We start from the raw sequence: 20,728 nt of genomic DNA on the forward strand, positions 1-20,728 counted from the left end.
TGGACTTTTGATTCCTCAGGCGGTACTGTATCAAAAACCGACATCAGTGTGTAAAGGTTATCACCACATGGGCTCAGGAACACTTCATAAAACCACTGTCAGTAACTACAGTTGGTCGCTACATCTGTAAGTGCAAGTTAAAACTATACTATGAAAAGCCAAACCCATTTATCAACAATATCCTGAAACGCCACCGACTTGGCTGGGCCCGAGCTCACCTAAGATGGACTGATGCAAAGTGGACAGGCGTTCTGTGGTCTGACGAGTCCACATTTCAAATTATATTTGGAAACGGAGGACGTGGTGTACTCCAGAACAAAGAGGAAAATAACCATTCGGATTGTTATAGGCGCAAAGTTGAAAAGGCAGCATCTGTGATGGTATGGGGGTGTATTAGTGCCCAAGGCATGGGTAACTTACACATCTGTGAAGGCACCATTAATGCTGAATGGTCCATACAGGTTTTGGAGCAACATATGTTGTCATCCAAGCAACGTTACCATGGACGCCCCTGCTTATTTCAGCAAAACAAGTGTTACAGCAGCGTGGCTTAGTAGAAAAAGAGTCCGGTTACTTTCCTGGACCGCCTGCAGTCCAGACCTGTCTCCCATGGAAAATGTGTGGCGCATTATGAAGCGTAAAATACCACAGCGGACTGTTGAACGACTGAAGCTCTACATAAAACAAGAAAGGGAAAGAATTCCACTTTCAAAGCTTCAACAATTATTTTCTTCAGTTCCCAAACGTTTATTGAGTGTTGTTAAAAGAAATGGTGATGTAACACAGTGGTGAACATGCCCTTTCCCAACTACTTTGGCACGTGTTGCAGCCATGAAATTCTAAGTCAATTATTATTTGCAAAGAAAAAAATAAGGTTTAGGAGTTTGAACATCAAATATCTTATATTTGTAGTGCATTCAACTGAATATGGGTTGAAAAGGATTTGCAAATCATTGTATTCCTGTTGCCACCTCTTGGATGCACACGACCAGTCAGGCAGGAGTGCAGGTAAGAAACTGATTTTAATATATAAAACAAAAGAACACAGGTACAAAAATGGAAAACTAAAGCGCGTGCCTATGCACGGGAAGCTAATGCTAAACTTAGCTGGAGACAAAAAGTACACGCGAAGCTAAGGCGGAACTTAGCACATGGAAAGACATCGAACAGAATACTTAACGTGACTTGTTGCATAAAGCAAACAATGGACCATGGACGAACTAAGGAATCTGGTGGGCTTAAATACACAAATAATAATCAGAAACAGGTGTGTGACAGGAGCCCGTGAGGAGGAGCACAATACGTTGCCATGGTGACTAAAACAAACGAGGAAGTGCTCAAACACAAGGATCGGCAGAGTCCAGAAACAAACGTGATGAAAAACATATCAAAAGGCAAAACCATAAACGATCCGAGTCGCGGATCGTGACAATTCCGTTTATATTTACATCCAAAACAATTTCCCAACTCATACGGAAACGGGGTTTGTATATGGACACATATCTTTTTCTACGGCTTGTATCCCGGTGCGCTTTATAGTCCGGAAAATACAGCATATCTGCTTCTGGATATTTGAAGAGGCGTAGGATGGGTTAGCTCAGGGGTAGGGAACCTATGGCTCTAGAGCCAGATGTGGCTCTTTTGATGACGGCTCTCGGATAAATCTGAGCTGACATTGCTTAACAGGATAAGTTTTGAATAATTCCACTTGTAATCACAGTGTTAAAAACAACGTTCAAAATATAAAACATCCTCATGCATTTTTATGTTCAAGAAGATGCGTTAATGGTAAGAAGAATTTTATTTATTATTGGTTAGTGTGGGGCTTGCCCTCCTGGGGGTTCTTCAGACCACCAAGAGCCTGTTTTAGGGGTCCAATATTGTTTTATCTTATTTTTCTGTCAGTTGCTTTACAGCAATTGTCTTTTTCTCCTTCGTCCTCATTCGCGCTCTGGCTCCAGCCCCAACCCCGTCTCTCCTCCTGGCTGCTGCTTATAACAGAGCGACAGGCGATTAGATAAAAAGGCCCAGGTGGGCATCTACGCACTTGTCGTTGATTTCGAGGCCGGTCATGGCAACATCCATTTTTGCTGCAGGCCCGCAGGCCACGCCCCCTCCACAGTTAGCTTCAGAATAACAATGTTATTACAAAGAATAAGAGACTTATTATACTCTGGAAATGTTGTTCTTACTTAAAAAATGCACGCGTTTAGTTGTGTTCAGTGTTAAAAAAAAAATATTATATGGCTCTTAGGGAAATACATTTGAAAATCTTGGCTCTCGCAGCCAAAAAGGTTCCCGACCCCTGGGTTAGGTGAAGTGTCCCATCCTGGGAGGGGGTAGAATGAATGAGAAAAATAAACACGGTCTGACTGTGATATTTGCCAAAACTGGTATATCTTGATTAAACTTGAAAAAAAGTCTCTCTCAATCACGAAAATAAACCCTTGTGAAGAATAACCCTTGACCAAAAAGACAAATATAATAAAGATGTGTAAGCATCCAACATCACAAAAGCCCTGGAAGTCGGAAGAAGCGAGTGGACATCACCCGTGGGCTTCAGGAAGGTATCGGGGCTTTAAATCCGGCAAAACCCAGTTAGGACGAAGCAAACACTCACAAAAACTTAGACTAAACTTGTTAGACGAGAAATTACTAAAATATTAATTTTGCCACAACACTACGCAGTATTGTACGACAAAAAAAACTACCAAGGGGGCGATGGACCAACTTTTAATAACAACAGTCCTCACTTGCAGCCGCCCTGCCGACACGCACACCCACTGTGTATAGCCCCGTGTTGCACCAGGAATTAAATAACACAATCCACTTGACTTTGTCGGTTACTCTTCTTAGAGTTGCAACGGGAGGGAGAGGGAGAGAAGGCTGGGGATACTTCCGGAATGTTTCAAAACACACATTGCTAGTCCCTTGCTTTCTTTGCACTAACTTTGAGCTAACAGAACAAAAAAAATGTGGAAAAAGGATCACACGCTTGGGTTGTATGGTATACCAGAACTAGTATAGTACCATGATACTAATCAATCATATTCGGTACTATACCACCTCTAAAAAGTACCGGTCACCCACCCATTGTCGTGTTATTGCTGGTTTTACGAGCAGGGGAGCATGTTCGGCAGCACACAATCACAGAGTACATACAAGTAGACACAGAAAAGGGAGGACAGATGAATTTTGGTGCAAAAAGTACAGATAAAGGTGAAGTTATGACGCGGTGACGCCCTTAGGAAGTGGCGCTTTAAGACATACTTCTAAATCACTAATCCTCGTCTCCATGGCGACAAATAAAGTACGTTTCCAACAAGTATTATTATCACTGCAGGACGAGGAATAGCGAAACATGCTTCACTACACACCGTAGCTCACCGGCGTTGCAATGTAAACAAACGCCATGGGTGGATCTACACCTGACATCCACTGTAATGATACCAAGTACAGGAGCGTATCTAGTCGATATTACTATGATTACATCAATATTTTTAAGCATCACAATTTTTTTTTTTAATTTACATCATGTTTATAAACTCAGGAAATACGTCCCTGGACATGAGGACTTTGAATATGACCAATGTATGATACTGTAACTACTTGGTATCGGATCGATACCAAAATATGTGGTGTCATCCAAAACTAACAAGAATAAGTGATTATTACATTTTAACAGAAGTGTAGATAGAACATGTTAAAACAGAAAATAAGCAGATATTAACAGTGAATGAACAAGTAGATTGATATTAATTTTTTTACAGTTTGTCCTTAATAATGTTGACAAAATAATAGGTGTATAAATGACAAATATGTGACTGCATACGTTAATGAGGAGTCTTTGTTTGTTTACTTACTACTAAAAGACAAGTTGTCTAGTATGTTCAACATTTTATTTAAGGACTAAATTGCAATAATAAACATATGTTTCATGAGGTGGCGACTTGTCCAAGGTGCACCCCGCCTTCCGCCCGATTGTAGCTGAGATAGGCGCCAGCGCCCCCCGCCACCCCAAAAGGGAATAAGCGGTAGAAAATGGATGGATGGATGTTTCATGTACCCTGAGTTTTTTTGTTTAAATAAAGCCATTTGTTGTGGTCCCCTTTATATAGGAAAGTATTGAAAAGTACCCAAAAGTATCGGAATACATTTTGGTCCCGGAATCAAAATATTGGTATCGGGGAAACACTAACACACACAAAGTCAAGTTAATGTCGATAACTTAACAGAAGGAGCAATGGATATTGATCCGCCCGCCCACAAAGGGTGGAGGAAATGTTCGCAAACCGTAACAAAGTTCGTACACAAAATATATATATATATATTTTTTTAAAGTTCGTAAATCAAAAGGTTTGTGCCATAAGGGGTTCGAATTTTGGTCCGTGGGCTCCATCTAGAGGTCCGCCAAAATATTCAATTAAATATTCAAACACAGTGTTACTGTTCAAAATGTGTAAATAAGAAATACACCCGTTAGATATTTCAATGGATACTCAGGCCTACTATAGTTTGGTTTTTGTCCTGGTCGCGGAACTGTGGACCAGCTCTATACTCTCGGCAGGGTCCTCGAGGGTGCATGGGTGTTTGCCCAACCAGTCTACATGTGCTTTGTGGACTTGGAGAAGGCAGGTCCCCCCAGGAAGTCCTGTGGGGAGTGCTCAGAGAGTATCGGGTATCGGACTGTCTGATTGAGCGGTCCGCTCCCTGTAAGATCAGTGTCAGAGCTTGGTCCGCATCGCCGGCAGTAAGTCGGACCCGTTTCCAGTAAGGGTTGGACTCCGCCAAGGCTGCCCTTTCTGTTCATAACTTTTATAGACATTTCTAGGCGCAGTCAAGGCGTTGAGGGGTTCCGGTTTGGGGGCTGCAGGTTTAGGTCTCTGCTTTTTGCAGATGATGTGGTCCTGATGGCTCCATCCGGCCAGGATCTTCAGCTCTCACTGGATCGGTTCGCAGCTGAGTGTGAAGCGACTAGGATGAGAATCAGCACCTCCAAGTCCAAGTCCATGGTTCTCGCCCGGAAAAGGGTGGAGTGCCATCTCCGGGGTTGGGGAGAAGACACTGCCCCAAGTGGAGGAGTTCAAGTACCTAGGAGTCTTGTTCACGAGTGGGGGAAGAGTGGATCGTGAGATTGACAGGCGGATCGGTGCAGCGTCTTCAGTAATGCGGACGCTGTATCGATCCGTTGTGGTGAAGAAGGAGCTGAGCCGGAAGGCAAAGCTCTCAATATACCGGTCGATCTACGTTCCCATCCTCACCTGTGGTCATGAGATTTGGGTCATGACCGAAATGATAAGATCACGGGTACAAGCGGCCGTAATGAGTTTCCCCTGCCCGGTGGTGGGGCTCTCCCTTAGAGATAGGGTGAGAAGCTCTAAAGAAAGCTGCTGCTCCTCCACATCGAGAGGAGCCAGATGAGGTGGTTGGCGGATCTGGTCAGGATGCCACCAGAACGCCTCCCTAGGGAGGTGCTTAGGGCACGTCCGACTGGTAGGAGACCACGGGGAAGACCCAGGACACGTTGGGAAGACTATGTCTCCCGGCTGGCCTGGGAACGCCTCGGGATCCCCCGGGAGGAGCTGGACCAAGTAGCTGGGGAGAGGGAAGTCTAGACTTCCCTGCTTAGGCTGCTGCCCCCGTGACCCGACCTCTGATAAGCGGAATAAGATGTATGAATGGATGGATCAGGCCTACTACGCTACTGTATTTTTTTTTAAATCTTGTTCATTATGGTTGTACTTTGAAAGCCAACTGGTAAACAGTTTGAGAACCACTGATCTACTTTTACATTCTGAAACGCCCCTGGTTGAAATGTTCATCTCCATCCATCCATTTTCTACCGCTTGTCCCATTTGGGCTAACAGGGGGGGCTGGCGCTTTTCTCAGCTGCATTGGGGTGGAAGGCGGCGTACACCCTGGACAATTCGCCACCTCCTCGCAGGGCCAAATGTCGATCTGCATGTATGTATGTATATGTAAGTATGTATATATGTATGTATGTATATTTATGTATGTATGTATGTATGTATGCATGTATGTATGTATGTATGTATGTATGTATGTATGTATATTTATGTATGTATGTATGTATGTATGCATGTATGTATATATGTATGTATGTATGTATGTATATATATGTATGTATGTATATATATGTATGTATGTATGTATGTATTATATATATATGTATGTATGTATGTATGTATGTATATATGTATGTATGTATATATATGTGTGCATGTATGTATATGTATGTATGTATGTATGTATGTATGTATGTATGTATGTATTTATGTATGTATGTATATATATGTATGTATGTATGTATGTATTTATGTATGTATGTATATATATGTATGTATGTATGTATATATATGTATGTATGTATGTGTGTACGTATAACACCGTGTGATGGTAATCATTGACAATTGAAGTAATAAAGACAACAATATCATTGAAAGATGATATAATAACGAGACAAAAAAAAAAGCAAAGCGAGGGCCACCCGGCTTTTTTAAATTGGCTGCCACTGATTTCACACCACTTTTTTTCCCCCCGGCGTCTTCAGAGGGCCGAGCGAGCCTAATGAAAAAGCTTATATAAATGCAAATTGCACTCAGCGCGATGTTAAACTGACTGCCTAATGAACAATGGCCACAGAGAAGGACAAGACGGATGGTCCGCGGTTCGGATCCCTCGATATCAGCAGCAGCAACTCCGAGAGTCGGCCAAGAAAAGTCCGGTATAAGCAACGACTGCGATCCTTTTATTGGGATGCTCGTCCATGTATCAACAAACACTCAATAAACATTTGGGAACTGAGGAAACTAATTGTTGAAGCTTTGAAAGTGGATTTTTTTCCCATTCTTGTTTTATGTAGAGCTTCAGTCGTTCAACAGTCCGGGGTCTCCGCTGTCGTATTTTACGCTTCATAGTGCGCCACACATTTTCCATATGAGACACGTCTGGACTGCAAGCGGGCCAGGAAAGTACCCGCACTCTTTTTTTGCGAAGCCACGCCGTTGTAGCACGTGCTGAATGTGGCTTGGAATTGTCTTGCTGAAATAAGCAGGGGCGTCCATGAAAAAGACGGCGCTTAGATGGCAGCATATGTTGTTCCAAAACCTGTATGTACCTTTCAGCATTAATAATGCCTTCACAGATGTGTAAGTTACCCATGCCTTGGGCACTAATGCACCCCCATACCATCACAGATGCTGGCTTTTGAACTTTGCGTCAATAACAGTCTGGATGGTTCGCTTCCCCTTTGGTCCGGATGACACAATGTCGAATATTTCCGAAAACAATTTGAAATGTGGACTCGTCAGACCTTATAACACTTTTCTACTTTGCATTAGTCCATCTTAGATGATCTCGGGCCCAGAGAAGCTGGCGGCGTATCTGGATGTTGTTTATAAATGGCTTTTGCTTTGCATAGTAGAGCTTTAACTTGCACTTACAGATGTAGCGACCAACTGTATTTAGTGACAGTGGTTTTCTTAAGTGTTCCTGAGCCCATGTGGTGATATCCTTTAGGGATTGATGTCGGTTTGTGATACACTGCCATCTGAGGGATCGAAGGTCACGGTCATTCAATGTTGGTTTCCGGCCATGCCGCTTACGTGGAGTGATTTCTCCAGATTCTCTGAACTTTTTGATGATATTATGGACCATAGATGTTGAAATCCCTAAATTTCTTGCAATTGCACTTTGAGAAACGTTCTTAAACTGTTTGACTATTTGCTCACGCAGTTGTGGACAAAGGGGTGTACCTCGCCCCATCCTTTCTTGTGAAAGACTTAGAATTTTTTGGTAAGCTGCTTTTATACTTAATCATGGCACCCACCTGTTCCCAATTAGCCTGCACACCTGTGGGACGTTCCAAATAAGTGTTTGATGAGCATTCCTCAACTTTATCAGTATTTATTGCCACCTTTCCCAACTTCTTTGTCACGTGTTGCTGGCATCAAATTCTAAAGTTAATGATTATTTGCAAAAAAAAAAAATGTTTATCAGTTTGAACATCAAATATGTTGTCTTTGTAGCATATTTAACTGAATATGGGTTGAAAATAATTTGCAAATCATTGTATTCCGTTTATATTTACATCTAACACAATTACCCAACTCATATGGAAACGGGGTTTTTAATCTATTTAGTTACTATGGTCATGTACGTCACAGCAGCTCAGACGAGGCACCAAGCAGTGTGGGCGGGAAGCGTTTCCACAGACGCGGACGGAGCTTTTCACAACAAAGTTCTAAAAGCTTAGTGATGTATCAGATCTATCAGATTGTAGGCGGCTTTATTTTGTACCCTTCGCGTTCATACTTCAATGTTTGTTGCATTTTTGTCGCGTTTCACTGGATTGTAAAATATGTCGATCAAAAAGGGGTGTGACATTCAAATTTTGTCAATATTCAGTGTTTTATCGTTCGTAGAAAAAAAATCCATAATGTTTTTTAAGGCGGTCTGTCATAAAGTTTTTAGCATTCAATCAGACATTATTGTGAAGTTTTGTATTAGTGTCCCTAAAAATAGATATACCGGCCCTTTGACACATTTTTTTTTCTCTAAATGTGGGCCCCTGAGTCAAAATAATTGCCCAGGCCTGGTCTATGACCACCAAACAGGCTTCGCTACACATTCTAAAATAAAGCCTGAAGCTGTACGTTTTTAACTCATTGGTTTTCGTCAGCGTATTGGCTAACCTGTAGGAAATTGCAATGTTTTGAGGCTTGTTTATTTTCAATGATATTAAACAGAGATGTCCGATAATGGCATTTTTGCCGATATCAGATATTGTCTAACTCTTAATTACCGATTCCGATATATACCATCGTGGAATAATCACATTATTATAACTTGTTTTTTTTGTGATGCCCTGCTGAATGCATTAAACAATGTCACAAGGTTTTCCAAAATAAGTGAGCAACTTCAACTCAAGTAATGGAAAAAAAAAAAGCACAATAACACAAAAAACACAAACAATCTGCAAGCTGGTGGTGAGTGCTTGAAGTGGCCTAGCAGTCACCCAGAGCTTCTGAAATAGTTTTGGATGACACCACAAATGTATGTATCGACCCGATACCAGGTAGTTAAGAGGATCATACATTGGTCATATTCAAAGTCCTCATGTGTCCAGGGACGTATTCCCTGAGTTGAAAAACAAAGTATACATCTAAAAACAAGGAAAAATGATGTTGTGATGCCAAGAAAATATCGATGTAATCAAAGTAGTGCGTCCAGGGACATATTTCCTCAGTTTATAAAGATAACATGAATTTAAACAAAAAATAAGAGAACAACTTCAACTCAAGTAATGGAAAAAAAATGCACAATATAACAAAAAACACAAATAATCTGCAAGCTGGCGGTGAGTGCTTGAAGTGGCCTAGCAGTCAGCCAGAGCTTCTGAAATAGTTTTGGATGACACCACAAATGTAGGTATCGACCCGATACCAGGTAGTTAGAGGATCATACATTGGTCATATTCAAATGTCCTCATGTGTCCAGGGACGTATTCCCTGAGTTGAAAAAACTAGTATACATCTAAAAACAAGGAAATAAGATGTTGTGATGCCAAGAAAATATCGATGTAATCAAAGTAGTGCGTCCAGGGACATATTTCCTCAGTTTATAAAGATAACATGAATTAAATCAAAAAATAAGAGAACAACTTCAACTCAAGTAATGGAAAAAAAATGCACAATACAACAAAAAACACAAATAATCTGCAAGCTGGTGGTGAGTGCTTGAAGTGGCCTAGCAGTCAGCCAGAGCTTCTGAAATAGTTTTGGATGACACCACAAATGTAGGTATCGACCTGATACCAAGTAGTTAGAGGATCATACATTGGTCATATTCAAAGTCCTCATGTGTCCAGGGACGTATTCCATGAGTTGAAAAACCTAGTATACATCTAAAAAAGAGGAAATAAGATGTTGTGATGCCAAGAAAATATCGATGTAATCAAAGTAGTGCGTCCAGGGACATATTTCCTGAGTTTATAAAGATAACATGAATTTAAACAAAAAATAAGAGAACAACTTCAACTCAAGTTATGGAAAAAAAAAGCACAATAACACAAAAAACACAAATAATCTGCAAGCTGGTGGTGAGTGCTTGAAGTGGCCTAGCAGTCCGCCAGAGCTTCTGAAATAGTTTTGGATGACACCACAACCGTAGGTATCGACCCGATACCAAGTAGTTAGAGGATCATACATTGGTCATATTCAAAGTCCTCATGTGTCCAGGGACATATTCCCTGAGTTGAAAAACATAGTATACATCTAAAAACAAGGAAATAAGATGTTGTGATGCAAAGAAAATATCGATGTAATCAAAGTAGTGCGTCCAGGGACGTATTTCCTCAGTTTATAAAGGTAACATGAATTTAAACAAAAAATAAGAGAACAACTTCAACTCAAGTTATGGAAAAAAAAACGCATAATAACAAAAAACACAAATAATCTGCAAGCTAGTGGTGAGTGCTTGAAGTGGCCTAGCAGTCAGCCAGAGCTTCTGAAATAGTTTTGGATGACACCACAAATGTAGGTATCGACCTGATACCAAGTAGTTAGAGGATCATACATTGGTCATATTCAAAGTCCTCATGTGTCCAGGGACGTATTCCATGAGTTGAAAAACATAGTATACATCTAAAAAAGAGGAAATAAGATGTTGTGATGCCAAGAAAATATCGATGTAATCAAAGTAGTGCGTCCAGGGACGTATTTCCTCAGTTTATAAAGATAACATGAATTAAAAAAAAAAAAAGAGAACAACTTCAACTCAAGTAATGGAAAAAAAAAATGCACAATAACACAAAAAACACAAATAATCTGCAAGCTGGTGGTGAGTGCTTGAAGTGGCCTAGCAGTCAGCCAGAGCTTCTGAAATAGTTTTGGATGACACCACAACCGTAGGTATCAACCCAATACCAAGTAGTTAGAGGATCATACATTGGTCATATTCAAATTCCTCATGTGTCCAGGGACATATTCCCTGAGTTGAAAAACATAGTATACATCTAAAAACAAGGAAAGAAGATGTTGTGATGCCAAGAAAATATTGATGTAATCAAAGTAGTGCGTCCAGGGACGTATTTCCTCAGTTTATAAAGATAACATGAATTTAAAAAAAAAAAAAAAAAAACATATCGATGTAATCATGGACTCGATACGCTATTGTACTTTGTATCAGTAAAGTGGATGCCAGGTGTAGATCCACCCATGGCGTTTGTTTACATTGTGCGGCCGGTGAGCTACGGTGTGTAATGAAGCATGTTTAATTATTCCTCGTCCTGCAGTGAAAATGATACTTGGAGGCAACTTACTTTATTTGTCGCCGTGGAGGCGAGGATTAGTGGTTTAGAAGTAGCCATGTCATAAGGCACCTCTTCAGTGTTCTAACTTCACCTTTATCTTTAACCTTAAAGCCAAAATGCGTCCGTTCTCCCTTTTCTGTCTACACACTGTCGGCTTGTAAGTACTCTGTGTTTGTGCACTGCCGAACATGCTCCTCTGCTTGTAAAACCAGCAATGTAAGCAATGGGGTGGTGGGAAACCGGTACTTTTTAGAGGCGGTATAGTACCGAATATGATTCATTAGTATCACGGTACTATACTAATACCGGTATACCGTAACTGCTACTGTTTGATGTTGTTCTTTGTATTGATGAAAGCTTTTTTTGGCTAAATAAAGGGAAATGAAAGATGTAATTAGGCAGGGCTCAGGAACTTGCCTCTCTGCATTTTAAAAAAACAACACCAATGTCATCTTTCTTTGCGGTACGTCGTGGGAAGAAGGCGAACATCGAAAAAACTTGGCAAAATGTGTTGGTGGTGCTGACACTCGCTATGCATCATGTCCCCATCCCTCTTTTGTCCTTTTTTTTCGAGACCACAGGTAATCCTAATACAACTCCATTTGTTTCTGACTGACCCGTTCACAACGTTGTTTTATTTTTCCTGTCTCTGACATCCAGTTTTACGCTGTACCAGTACTAATGAATAAAAAAAAAGTACGATACTGCCTTTGGAAAATACCGGAAGTTTTTTTTTTTTTTTTAATGCTATAAATGCTTAAAACTAGCAGAGTTTTAGCTACTTCTTTATCACTAATCCTCACCTCAATGGCGACAAATAAAATAGGTTTATTTCAAGTATTATTATCACTGGAAGAGGGATAGCTAAACATGCTTTATGATACAGTAACTCACCGGCGTCACCGCTCACAACAGATAGCGCTCCTGAATGTAAAAAAAACACGGGTGATCCTATACAAATATCAACTGTAACGATAATGATAACATCGATATTTTTTTTGAGCACAAAATATTTAGTCTTTTTTTTAATTTTTTTTATTTGTTATTGTTTATAAACTCAGGAATTATGTCTCTGGACAGAGAATAACTTTAATTATGACCAAAGTATGATCCTGTAACTACTTGGTATCAGATCGATACCAACATTTGTAGTATCATCCAAAACTAACGTTAAGTATTTAAGAAGATGGGAATAAGTGATTATTACATTTTAACAGAAGTGTAGATAATTAAAACACAAACTAAGCAGATATTAACAGTAAATAAACAAATATATTTATAATCCATTTTCTACTGCTTGTCCCTCATATTTCTGGCAAAAACTGGAAACGACACAATATGTTGCTGCCAATTTAGAAGCCTTTGTTTGTTTGTACAAGAGAAGTTGTTATTCCTTATTTAATGACAACATTCTTCTTTGATTGCAAAAAGAAACATAATGTTTGATGTACCATAAAATTTCCAATAATGATTTTTTTTTGTGGTCCCCTCTATTTGGAAAAGTATTAAAAAGTATCCAAAAAGCATTTTTTTGACTGGTAACAAAATACTACTATTTTTGTACCGGTACCAACATGTATTTTGATACATTTCTAAATAAAGGGGACCACAAAAAATGGTATTACTGTCTTTTTTTCACATAAATACTAGGGTACAGTAAACATATGTTTATTATTGTAATTTAGTCCTTACATAAAATAGTGAACATACTCGACAACTTGTCTTTTAGTAGTAAGTAAGCAAACAAAGGCTCCTAATGAGTCTGCAGTAACATATTGTGTCATTTATCTACCTATTCTTTTGTCAGCTTTATAAGGGACAAACTGTAAAAATTGATTATTAATCTACTTGTTTATTTACTATTAATATCTGCCTTTTTTCTCTTTTAACATGTTCTATCTACACTTCTCTTAAAATGTAATAATCACTTCTTCTTCTCTTGTTTGGATACTTTACATTAGTTTTGCATGATACCACACATTTAGGTATCGATCCGATACCAATAAGTTACAGGATCATACATTGGTCATATTCAAAGTCCTCCTCATGTGTCCAGGGACGTATTTCCCGAGTTTATAAAGACAAGATTAATCCCAAAAAATAATAATACAATTTTAAAATCGATGTAATCAAAGACTAGATACACTGTTTTACTTGGTATCATTACAGTTGATCCACCCATGGCGTTTGTTTACATTTTGACGGATGCCGGTGAGCTATTGTATCCTCCTACGGTGTGTAGTGAAGCATGTTTCGCTATTCCTCGCCCTGCAGTGATAATAATACTTGGAAGAAACATACTTTGGAGTCGAGGATTAGTGATTTAGAAGTAGCCATGTCTTAAAGCAGTGGTCCCCAACCGATTGGTACCGGGCCGCAGAAGAATTTTTTAATAAATTTTTATTTAAAAAAATACAATAAAAAAATATATATATTTTTTTATTGTATTTTTCAATTTTTTATTAAATCAACATAAAAAACACAATATACACTTACAATTAGTGCACCAACCACAAAAAACCTCCCTTTTTCATGACAAAGAGAGAAAAAAAAAAAAAAAAAAAAAAAAAAGGATCACCCCCCAACCCCCCCACCCCCAACCAGACCCCCCCCCCGGGCCGCGGGACAAATTATTAAGCGTTGACCGGTCCGCGAATACAAAAAGGTTGGGGACCACTGTTTTAAAGCACCTCTTCCTGAGGAGGTTTCAGTGTCATGACCTCACCTTTATCTTTACTTTTTGGGCCAAAATGCGGCCGTTCTCCCTTTTCTGTCTACACACTCTGTCGGCTTGTAAGTACTCTGTGATTGTGCACTGCCGAACATGCTCCTCTGCTCGTAAAACCAGCAATGTCAATGGGAACCGGTACTTTTCTAACAGACTATAGTACCGTTTTTGATTCATTAGTATTGCAATACTATACAGGTACAACCTTACTCCAACTACAGTGAAAACACTGTTCCAAATAAATAATAATAATAATAATAATAATAATTATGCATTTCATTTGTAAAACACTTTACATTGTCAATCTCAAAGTGCTAAAGAGTTTGCAAGGATACAAAAGTAGTTAAAAACACAAAACGTCTATAAAAATAAAATACAAAAATACGAAATTAGCAGAATGCTTTTCTACAAAAAGACAAGTCTTAAGGCGGTACCTTGGATAGGTCCGTGGCGGTGATGACCCAGGTGCAGTTGGCGTTGTTGTCGTACTGGACCGGGTAGTTTGGGGATGTGATGACACCGCCGGGTCCTTTCAGTTGACCTCCGCACATTGGGGCTGAAAAAAAAAAAAAGAACATGTTGGATCAGTAACCACACTAGAAAGCAGGGGTGTGCCAATACACCATCAATTCCGAACTATAGGCCTGTACTGGTTTCCTACGCTTTGAATCCTGCGGATTACAAAAACGGCGCGGCTCACTTATGGATTTTTCTTTGATGACGACACAATGCAAATAGTTTCCATAAAACACAAGAAAATACACCTACATGGTGTGTTATTGTTTGTGCTATGGCGCCATCTTTTGGGCGAGTTTGCTCACTGCGTGTGCTGCTGATGAGTATTTACAGTGTTTCCTGCTGTTTAAACTTTGAACCGGAAGTCTAAGTGCCATTTTGTTTTCTAATTGTCCATAGCGTTTTTACTCCCATGGATTATTCATCCATCACTCCAAGCAACGCTGATAAGTTTTACAATATAACTATAACAATTCTTACTTATCAAAGCGTCCCATGTATGAAATTCTGTGACTAATGCCATTTTTATTTTTTTTATTTGTATTTTTTTTTTTTGGGGGGGGGGGGGGGCAAGGTAATGAGTAACTATATTGAATTACATTTTTAAAGTATTTTACGAAACGCTTTTTTTTTTTTTTTTTTTTAAATGTATTTAATTATTTAATTCTATAGCACTATTAACAACAGAGCTGTCTCCAGAGTGCTGCACATAAAATAAATAAATAAAAGTAATCAAATTACAAACATTTGAAATGAAACAAGTAAACAATAAACAAACAAATAATTATAATAAAATAAAATAAAAAATAAAAAAACAAATTTTTTGTATTTTGCTGTTTTACACCGCAATTCAGTTTAGGACACATTTCTAGCTTGTGTGCTGTTGTTAGCTTAGCTGCTGCGTAGCTGCTAGCTTCTAGCAGGTAAATGTTTTGACTATAAGATTCAACTGAGCGGCGATCCCGCAAGAGCTCACTCTCTCGCTGATGTCACATGTCAATCAAAAGCAGGGGGGGCGTCCTTTAAAGGCTCACGCACTCAGCTTTCATGAAACGTCTTTGAACTGTATATTGCCACACAATTAATAAAATAACACAATAAATATGTTTCATAATAATAATTAATTGATTAAAGAGTAATTATGTGACACGTGCAATTAATTTTTGGGTTAATGAGTAATTATAATGAATAATAAATTAAGTTTTAAATGTATTTTACAAAACACTGGTTATTTGCATCTATAATTTTTTGAAATTTGTTTAAATTGAGTATTCAAATCCCTTTTATTAATACAGCACTATTAACAAAAAAAATAATCTCATAAAAAACAAAACAAATAAAGTAATCAAATTACAAGCATTTAAAATGGGAAAGAGTAAACAATAAACGAACAAATTTTAATAACAGAAGAAAATACAAAAATAAACCGTACATTTTTTTTAACGTTCTGTTTTTGACTGCAATTAAGTTAAGGACGCATGCCTAGCTTGTGTGCTATTTCTAGCTTAGCTGCTGCGTAGCTGCTAGCTCCTAGCAGGTAAATGTTTTGATTAAAAGATTCAACAGAGAGGCCGTCCCGCAAGAGCTCACTCTCTCGCGGAAGTCACATGTCAATCAAAGCAGGGGTACGTCTTATAAAGGCACACACACTCAGCTTTCATGAAATGTCTTTCAACTGCATATTGCCAGACAATTAATAAAATAACACAATCATTATGTTTCATGATAGTAATTAACATATTGAAGTGTAATTATGTGACAAGTGCAATTATGTTTATGGGGTAATGAGTAACTATAATGAATAATGCATTACTTTGCAAATGTATTTTTTATTTGCAACTATAATTATTTTATAGTAGTATTTTGATGAATCCAATTCCCGTTATTAATATAGGACTATTAACAAAAAAAACGTCTCATAAAAAAATAATTAAATAAAGAAATCAAATTACAAGCATTTTAAAATGAAACAAGTAAACAATAGACAAACAAAAATGTAGAATTAAATAACTTTCACACTGCAATTCAGTTAAGGACGCATGTCTAGCTTGTGTGCTATTGTCAGCTGAGCTGCTGCGTAGCTGCCAGCTCCTGGCAAGTAAATGTGTTGACTTAGATACAACCTTATGTGCTTTTTTTGAGGACATTTTGATGTTAACTGGCTGTCTAGCTTCGCAAAAGTAAAGACGCTGCACCACTGCTTATATCGCAGTTTTTATCAGACATTTGAGACGTAAGCCGGTATCGTCCATATGTGTTATTTTGCTGCTATATCAGTATCAGGTCGGGACACGAGAAACAGAGTTCATTAAGTTTGCATTCCGATACTCCTTGATCGAATACAACTTTGGAATAAAGTTAGCAAAGTTCCTCAAGTGATGCCTTTAAGGAACGCTCCTAAATTGGATTTCTTACAATCTACCCGGCACATCTTTGCCTGTTTCTCCGGAATCAGAAAAATTCCATACGGAACCCCTCCAGGGGTGATTCATCCTTGACCGTATCGTTCCTATACGCTGATGCCCCAGCTTCACACCCTGTGTCGTACTGATATCAAATATCCAGTGGGGCCCAGGATCTGTAAGCCCAGGGAGAGTGGTTTTATGGCTCCGTGTAAAAAAAACAAAAAAAAACCTTGAAGCCACGCCAAAGACTTGGCGGTGATTTACCGTCGTAATCATAACTTTGAGGAATAAAACTGGGTGAAAGCTCCCAGACTGCCGTACTTCACGTCAGACACGAGTAAGATGCTTCCCTGCCCCGGCCGGCCGGGGTCGGTAAATAATGGTCCGCGCCGGTCCTGGTCCTGCCGCTGCAGCCGACCCTTTTCTGGTCTGGAGACGCTCAATAAAGTGGAATGTTGCTCGTAAAATATTCAGCACCGCTGGCGATACTGTAGGTGAGCAGCAATAATCATATTCGGCGTTATAATATGCATAAAACAAAACCGGTGGAGTTGGCACGTTGTGTAAATGGTGCATAAAAAACAAAATACAATGATTTGCAAATCCCTTTCTACTTATATTCAGTTGAATAGACTACAAAGACAAGATATTTAACGTTCAAACTGGAAAACTTTTATTTTTTGCAAATATTAGCTCATTTGGAATTTGAAGCCTGCGACATGTTTCAAAAAAGCTGGCACGAGTGGCAAAAGAGACTGAGAAGGTTGGAAATTGCTCATCAAACACTTATTTGGAACATCCTAAAGGTGAATACTGCATCAAAAAGCGACATCAGTGTGTAAAGGATATCACCACATGGGCTCACTTCAGAAAAACCAAGGTCAGAAACTACAGTTGGGCGCTACATCTGTAAATGCAAGTAAAAACTCTGCTATGCAAAGCCACAATCATTTATCAACAACACCCAGAAACGCCAGTGGCTTCGGTGGGCCTGAGTTCCTCTAAAATTGACTGATGCAAAGTTGGAAATTGTTCTATAGTCTGACGAGTCAGCATTTCAAAATGTTTTTAGAAACTGTGGACGTTTAATATTCAAACTGGAAAACTTGGTTATTTTTTGCAAATATTAGCTCATTTGGAATGTGATGCCTGCAACATGCTTATAAAAAGCTGGCACGAGTGGCAAAAAAGACTGAGAAGGTTGGAAATTGCTCATCAAACACTTATTTGGAACACCCTACAGGTGAATACTGTATCAAAAAGCGACATCAATGTGTAAAGGATATCACCACATGGGCTCACTTCAGAAAAAAACAAGGTCAGAAACTACAGTTGGGCGCTACATCTGTAAATACAAGTAAAAACTCTGCTATGCAAAGCCACAATCATTTATCAACAACACCCAGCAACGCCAGTAGCTTCGGTGGGCCTGAGTTCCTCTAAAATTGACTAATGCAAAGTTGGAAAGTGTTCTATAGTCTGACGAGTCAGCATTTCAAAATGTTTTTTGGAAACTGTGGACGTTTATTATTCAAACTGGAAAACTTGGTTATTTTTTGCAAATATTAGCACATTTGGAATGTGATGCCTGCAACATGCTTATAAAAAGCTGGTACGAGTGGCAAAAAAGACTGAGAAAATTTAGGAATGCTCATCAAACACTTATTTGGAACATCCCACAAGTGAACGGGCTTATTGGGAACGGGTGGGTGCCGTGATCGGGTATAAAAGCAGCTTCCACAAACAAGGACTGGGCGAGGGTCACCACTTTGTCAAAACGAATGCCTGAGTTAATTGTTTAAGAACAACATTTCTCAACCAGCTACTGCAAGGGATTTAGGGATTTCACCATCTAGGCTCCGTAATATCATCAAAAGGATCAGAGAATCTAAAGAAATCACTGCATGTAACATTGAATGCCCGTGACCTTGGAGCCCTCAGGCGATACTGCATCAAAAAGCGACATCAGTGTGTAAAGGATATTACCACATGGGCTCAGCAACACTTCAGAAAACCGCTTTCAGTAGCCACAGTTGGTCGCTACGTCTGTAAGTGCAAGTTAAAACTGTACAATGCAAAGCCCCACCTATTTATCAACAACATCCGGAAATGCCGCCTTCTTTGCTGGGCCCGAGCTCCTCTAAAATGGACTGATGCAAAGTGGGAAAGTGTTCTATAGTCTGACGAGTCCACATTTCAAATTGATTTTGGAATCTGTATAGGTTTAATGTTCGGACTGGAAAACGTGGTTGTGTTTTGCAAATATTAGCTAATTTGGAATTCGATGTCTGCAACATGTCTCAAAAAAGCTGGCACGATTGGCAAAAAAGACAGAGAAAGTTGAGAATTGCTCATCAAACACTTATTCGGAACTTCCCACAGGTGAATACTGCATCAAAAAGCGACATCAGTGTGTAAAGGATATCACCACATGGGCTCTGCAACATATCAGAAAACCGTTTTCAGTAACCACAGTTGGTCGCTACGTCTGTAAGTGCAAGTTAAAACTCTACAATGCAAAGCCACAGCTATTTATCAACAACACCCAGAAACGCCGCCTTCTTCGCTGGGCCCCAGCTCCTCTAAGATGGACTGATGCAAAGTGGAAAAGTGTTCTATAGTCTGACGAGTCCACATTTCAAATTGTTTTTGGAAACTGCGGACGTCGTGTCTTCCGGACCAAAGAGGAAAAGAACCATCCGGATTGTTATAGGCGCAAAGTGTAAAAGCCAGCATCTGTGATGGTATGGGGTTGTATTAGTGCCCAAGGCATGGGTAACTTACACATCTGTGAAGGCACCATTAATGCTGAAACGTACATACAGCTTTTGGAGCGACATATGTTGCCATCAAAGCAACGTTATCATGGACGCCCCTGCTTATTTCAACAAGACAGTGCCAAGCCACGTGTTACAACAACATGGCTTCATAGTAATAGAGTGCGGGTACTAGACTGGCCTGCCTGTAGTCCAGACCTGTCTCCCGTCATTGTTCTGATCATCGACGCTGGTTCCGGTTGATGCGCCTGGGGTAGGAGGAATGCCCGTTCGTGTTTGGCCAACGGCTTCAGGAGGCGGCGTCGCGCTGGCTGCAGCCGGGAGAGGGAGACGGCCGGTCATCGGAGCAAATCATCTTGGAGCAGTTCGTGGAGGCGATCCCGGCGCTGACGGCCAACTCGGCCCCAGGATCTGGCACACCCCATTTCGCTGCAGGTGTGCAGGCCACACCCCCTCCACAGTGCTGTTTTACACTTCAATGCTTATTAAATAAGTCTAGCTTGTGTGTTATTGTGTGTTTAGCTGCTGTGAAGCTGCAAGTAGCGTGTTTACCTTTCGGAAACGACTCAAATACGAGGAACCGTGCGTGCTTGTTGGATTTTAAAATGTTAACCGTCCACATTTGCAAAGGTGAACACACTACAGTACCACTTGTATCGTACAATATATCGGAAAGTTCCGGCGCAAGCCGACGTAATCTGATTATATTTTTGCTGATATTGGAACAATGTTGGATCGGGACACCCCTAAAACATCATCCTTGTGAAAATAATGGAGCAAGCCATCCTTCAAAGGACAACGTGACTTCTCTTATCGAGGCCCCGCGGGGGGTCTGCATGCGAGCGCTGTTAGACACCCTTTCAAATTAAAGCGGAATTTGAATGAGCGCTGGAAGGCAAGTGGGATTGTGTGTACCTTCAAATGAGGGGGACTAACACCCTTTTGAAAAGTCCCCCTAAATGAGAAAAAA

General features: G+C 39.8%; 1 protein-coding gene across 1 annotated transcript in view; it reads right to left on the bottom strand.

Annotated features, from left to right (window-relative positions):
* Window positions 1-20,728, bottom strand: part of csmd2 (CUB and Sushi multiple domains 2) — an 819,059-nt gene that overhangs the window by 445,977 nt on the left and 352,354 nt on the right. The window contains exon 10 of the mRNA XM_061882497.1: window positions 14,495-14,616. Within this exon, the coding sequence (XP_061738481.1) occupies window positions 14,495-14,616 (122 nt within the window). The remainder of the gene's footprint in view (window positions 1-14,494; window positions 14,617-20,728) is intronic.

The sequence above is a fragment of the Nerophis ophidion genome, linkage group LG21 (assembly GCF_033978795.1).
Source record: "Nerophis ophidion isolate RoL-2023_Sa linkage group LG21, RoL_Noph_v1.0, whole genome shotgun sequence".
Classification (NCBI taxonomy): Eukaryota; Metazoa; Chordata; class Actinopteri; order Syngnathiformes; family Syngnathidae; genus Nerophis; species Nerophis ophidion.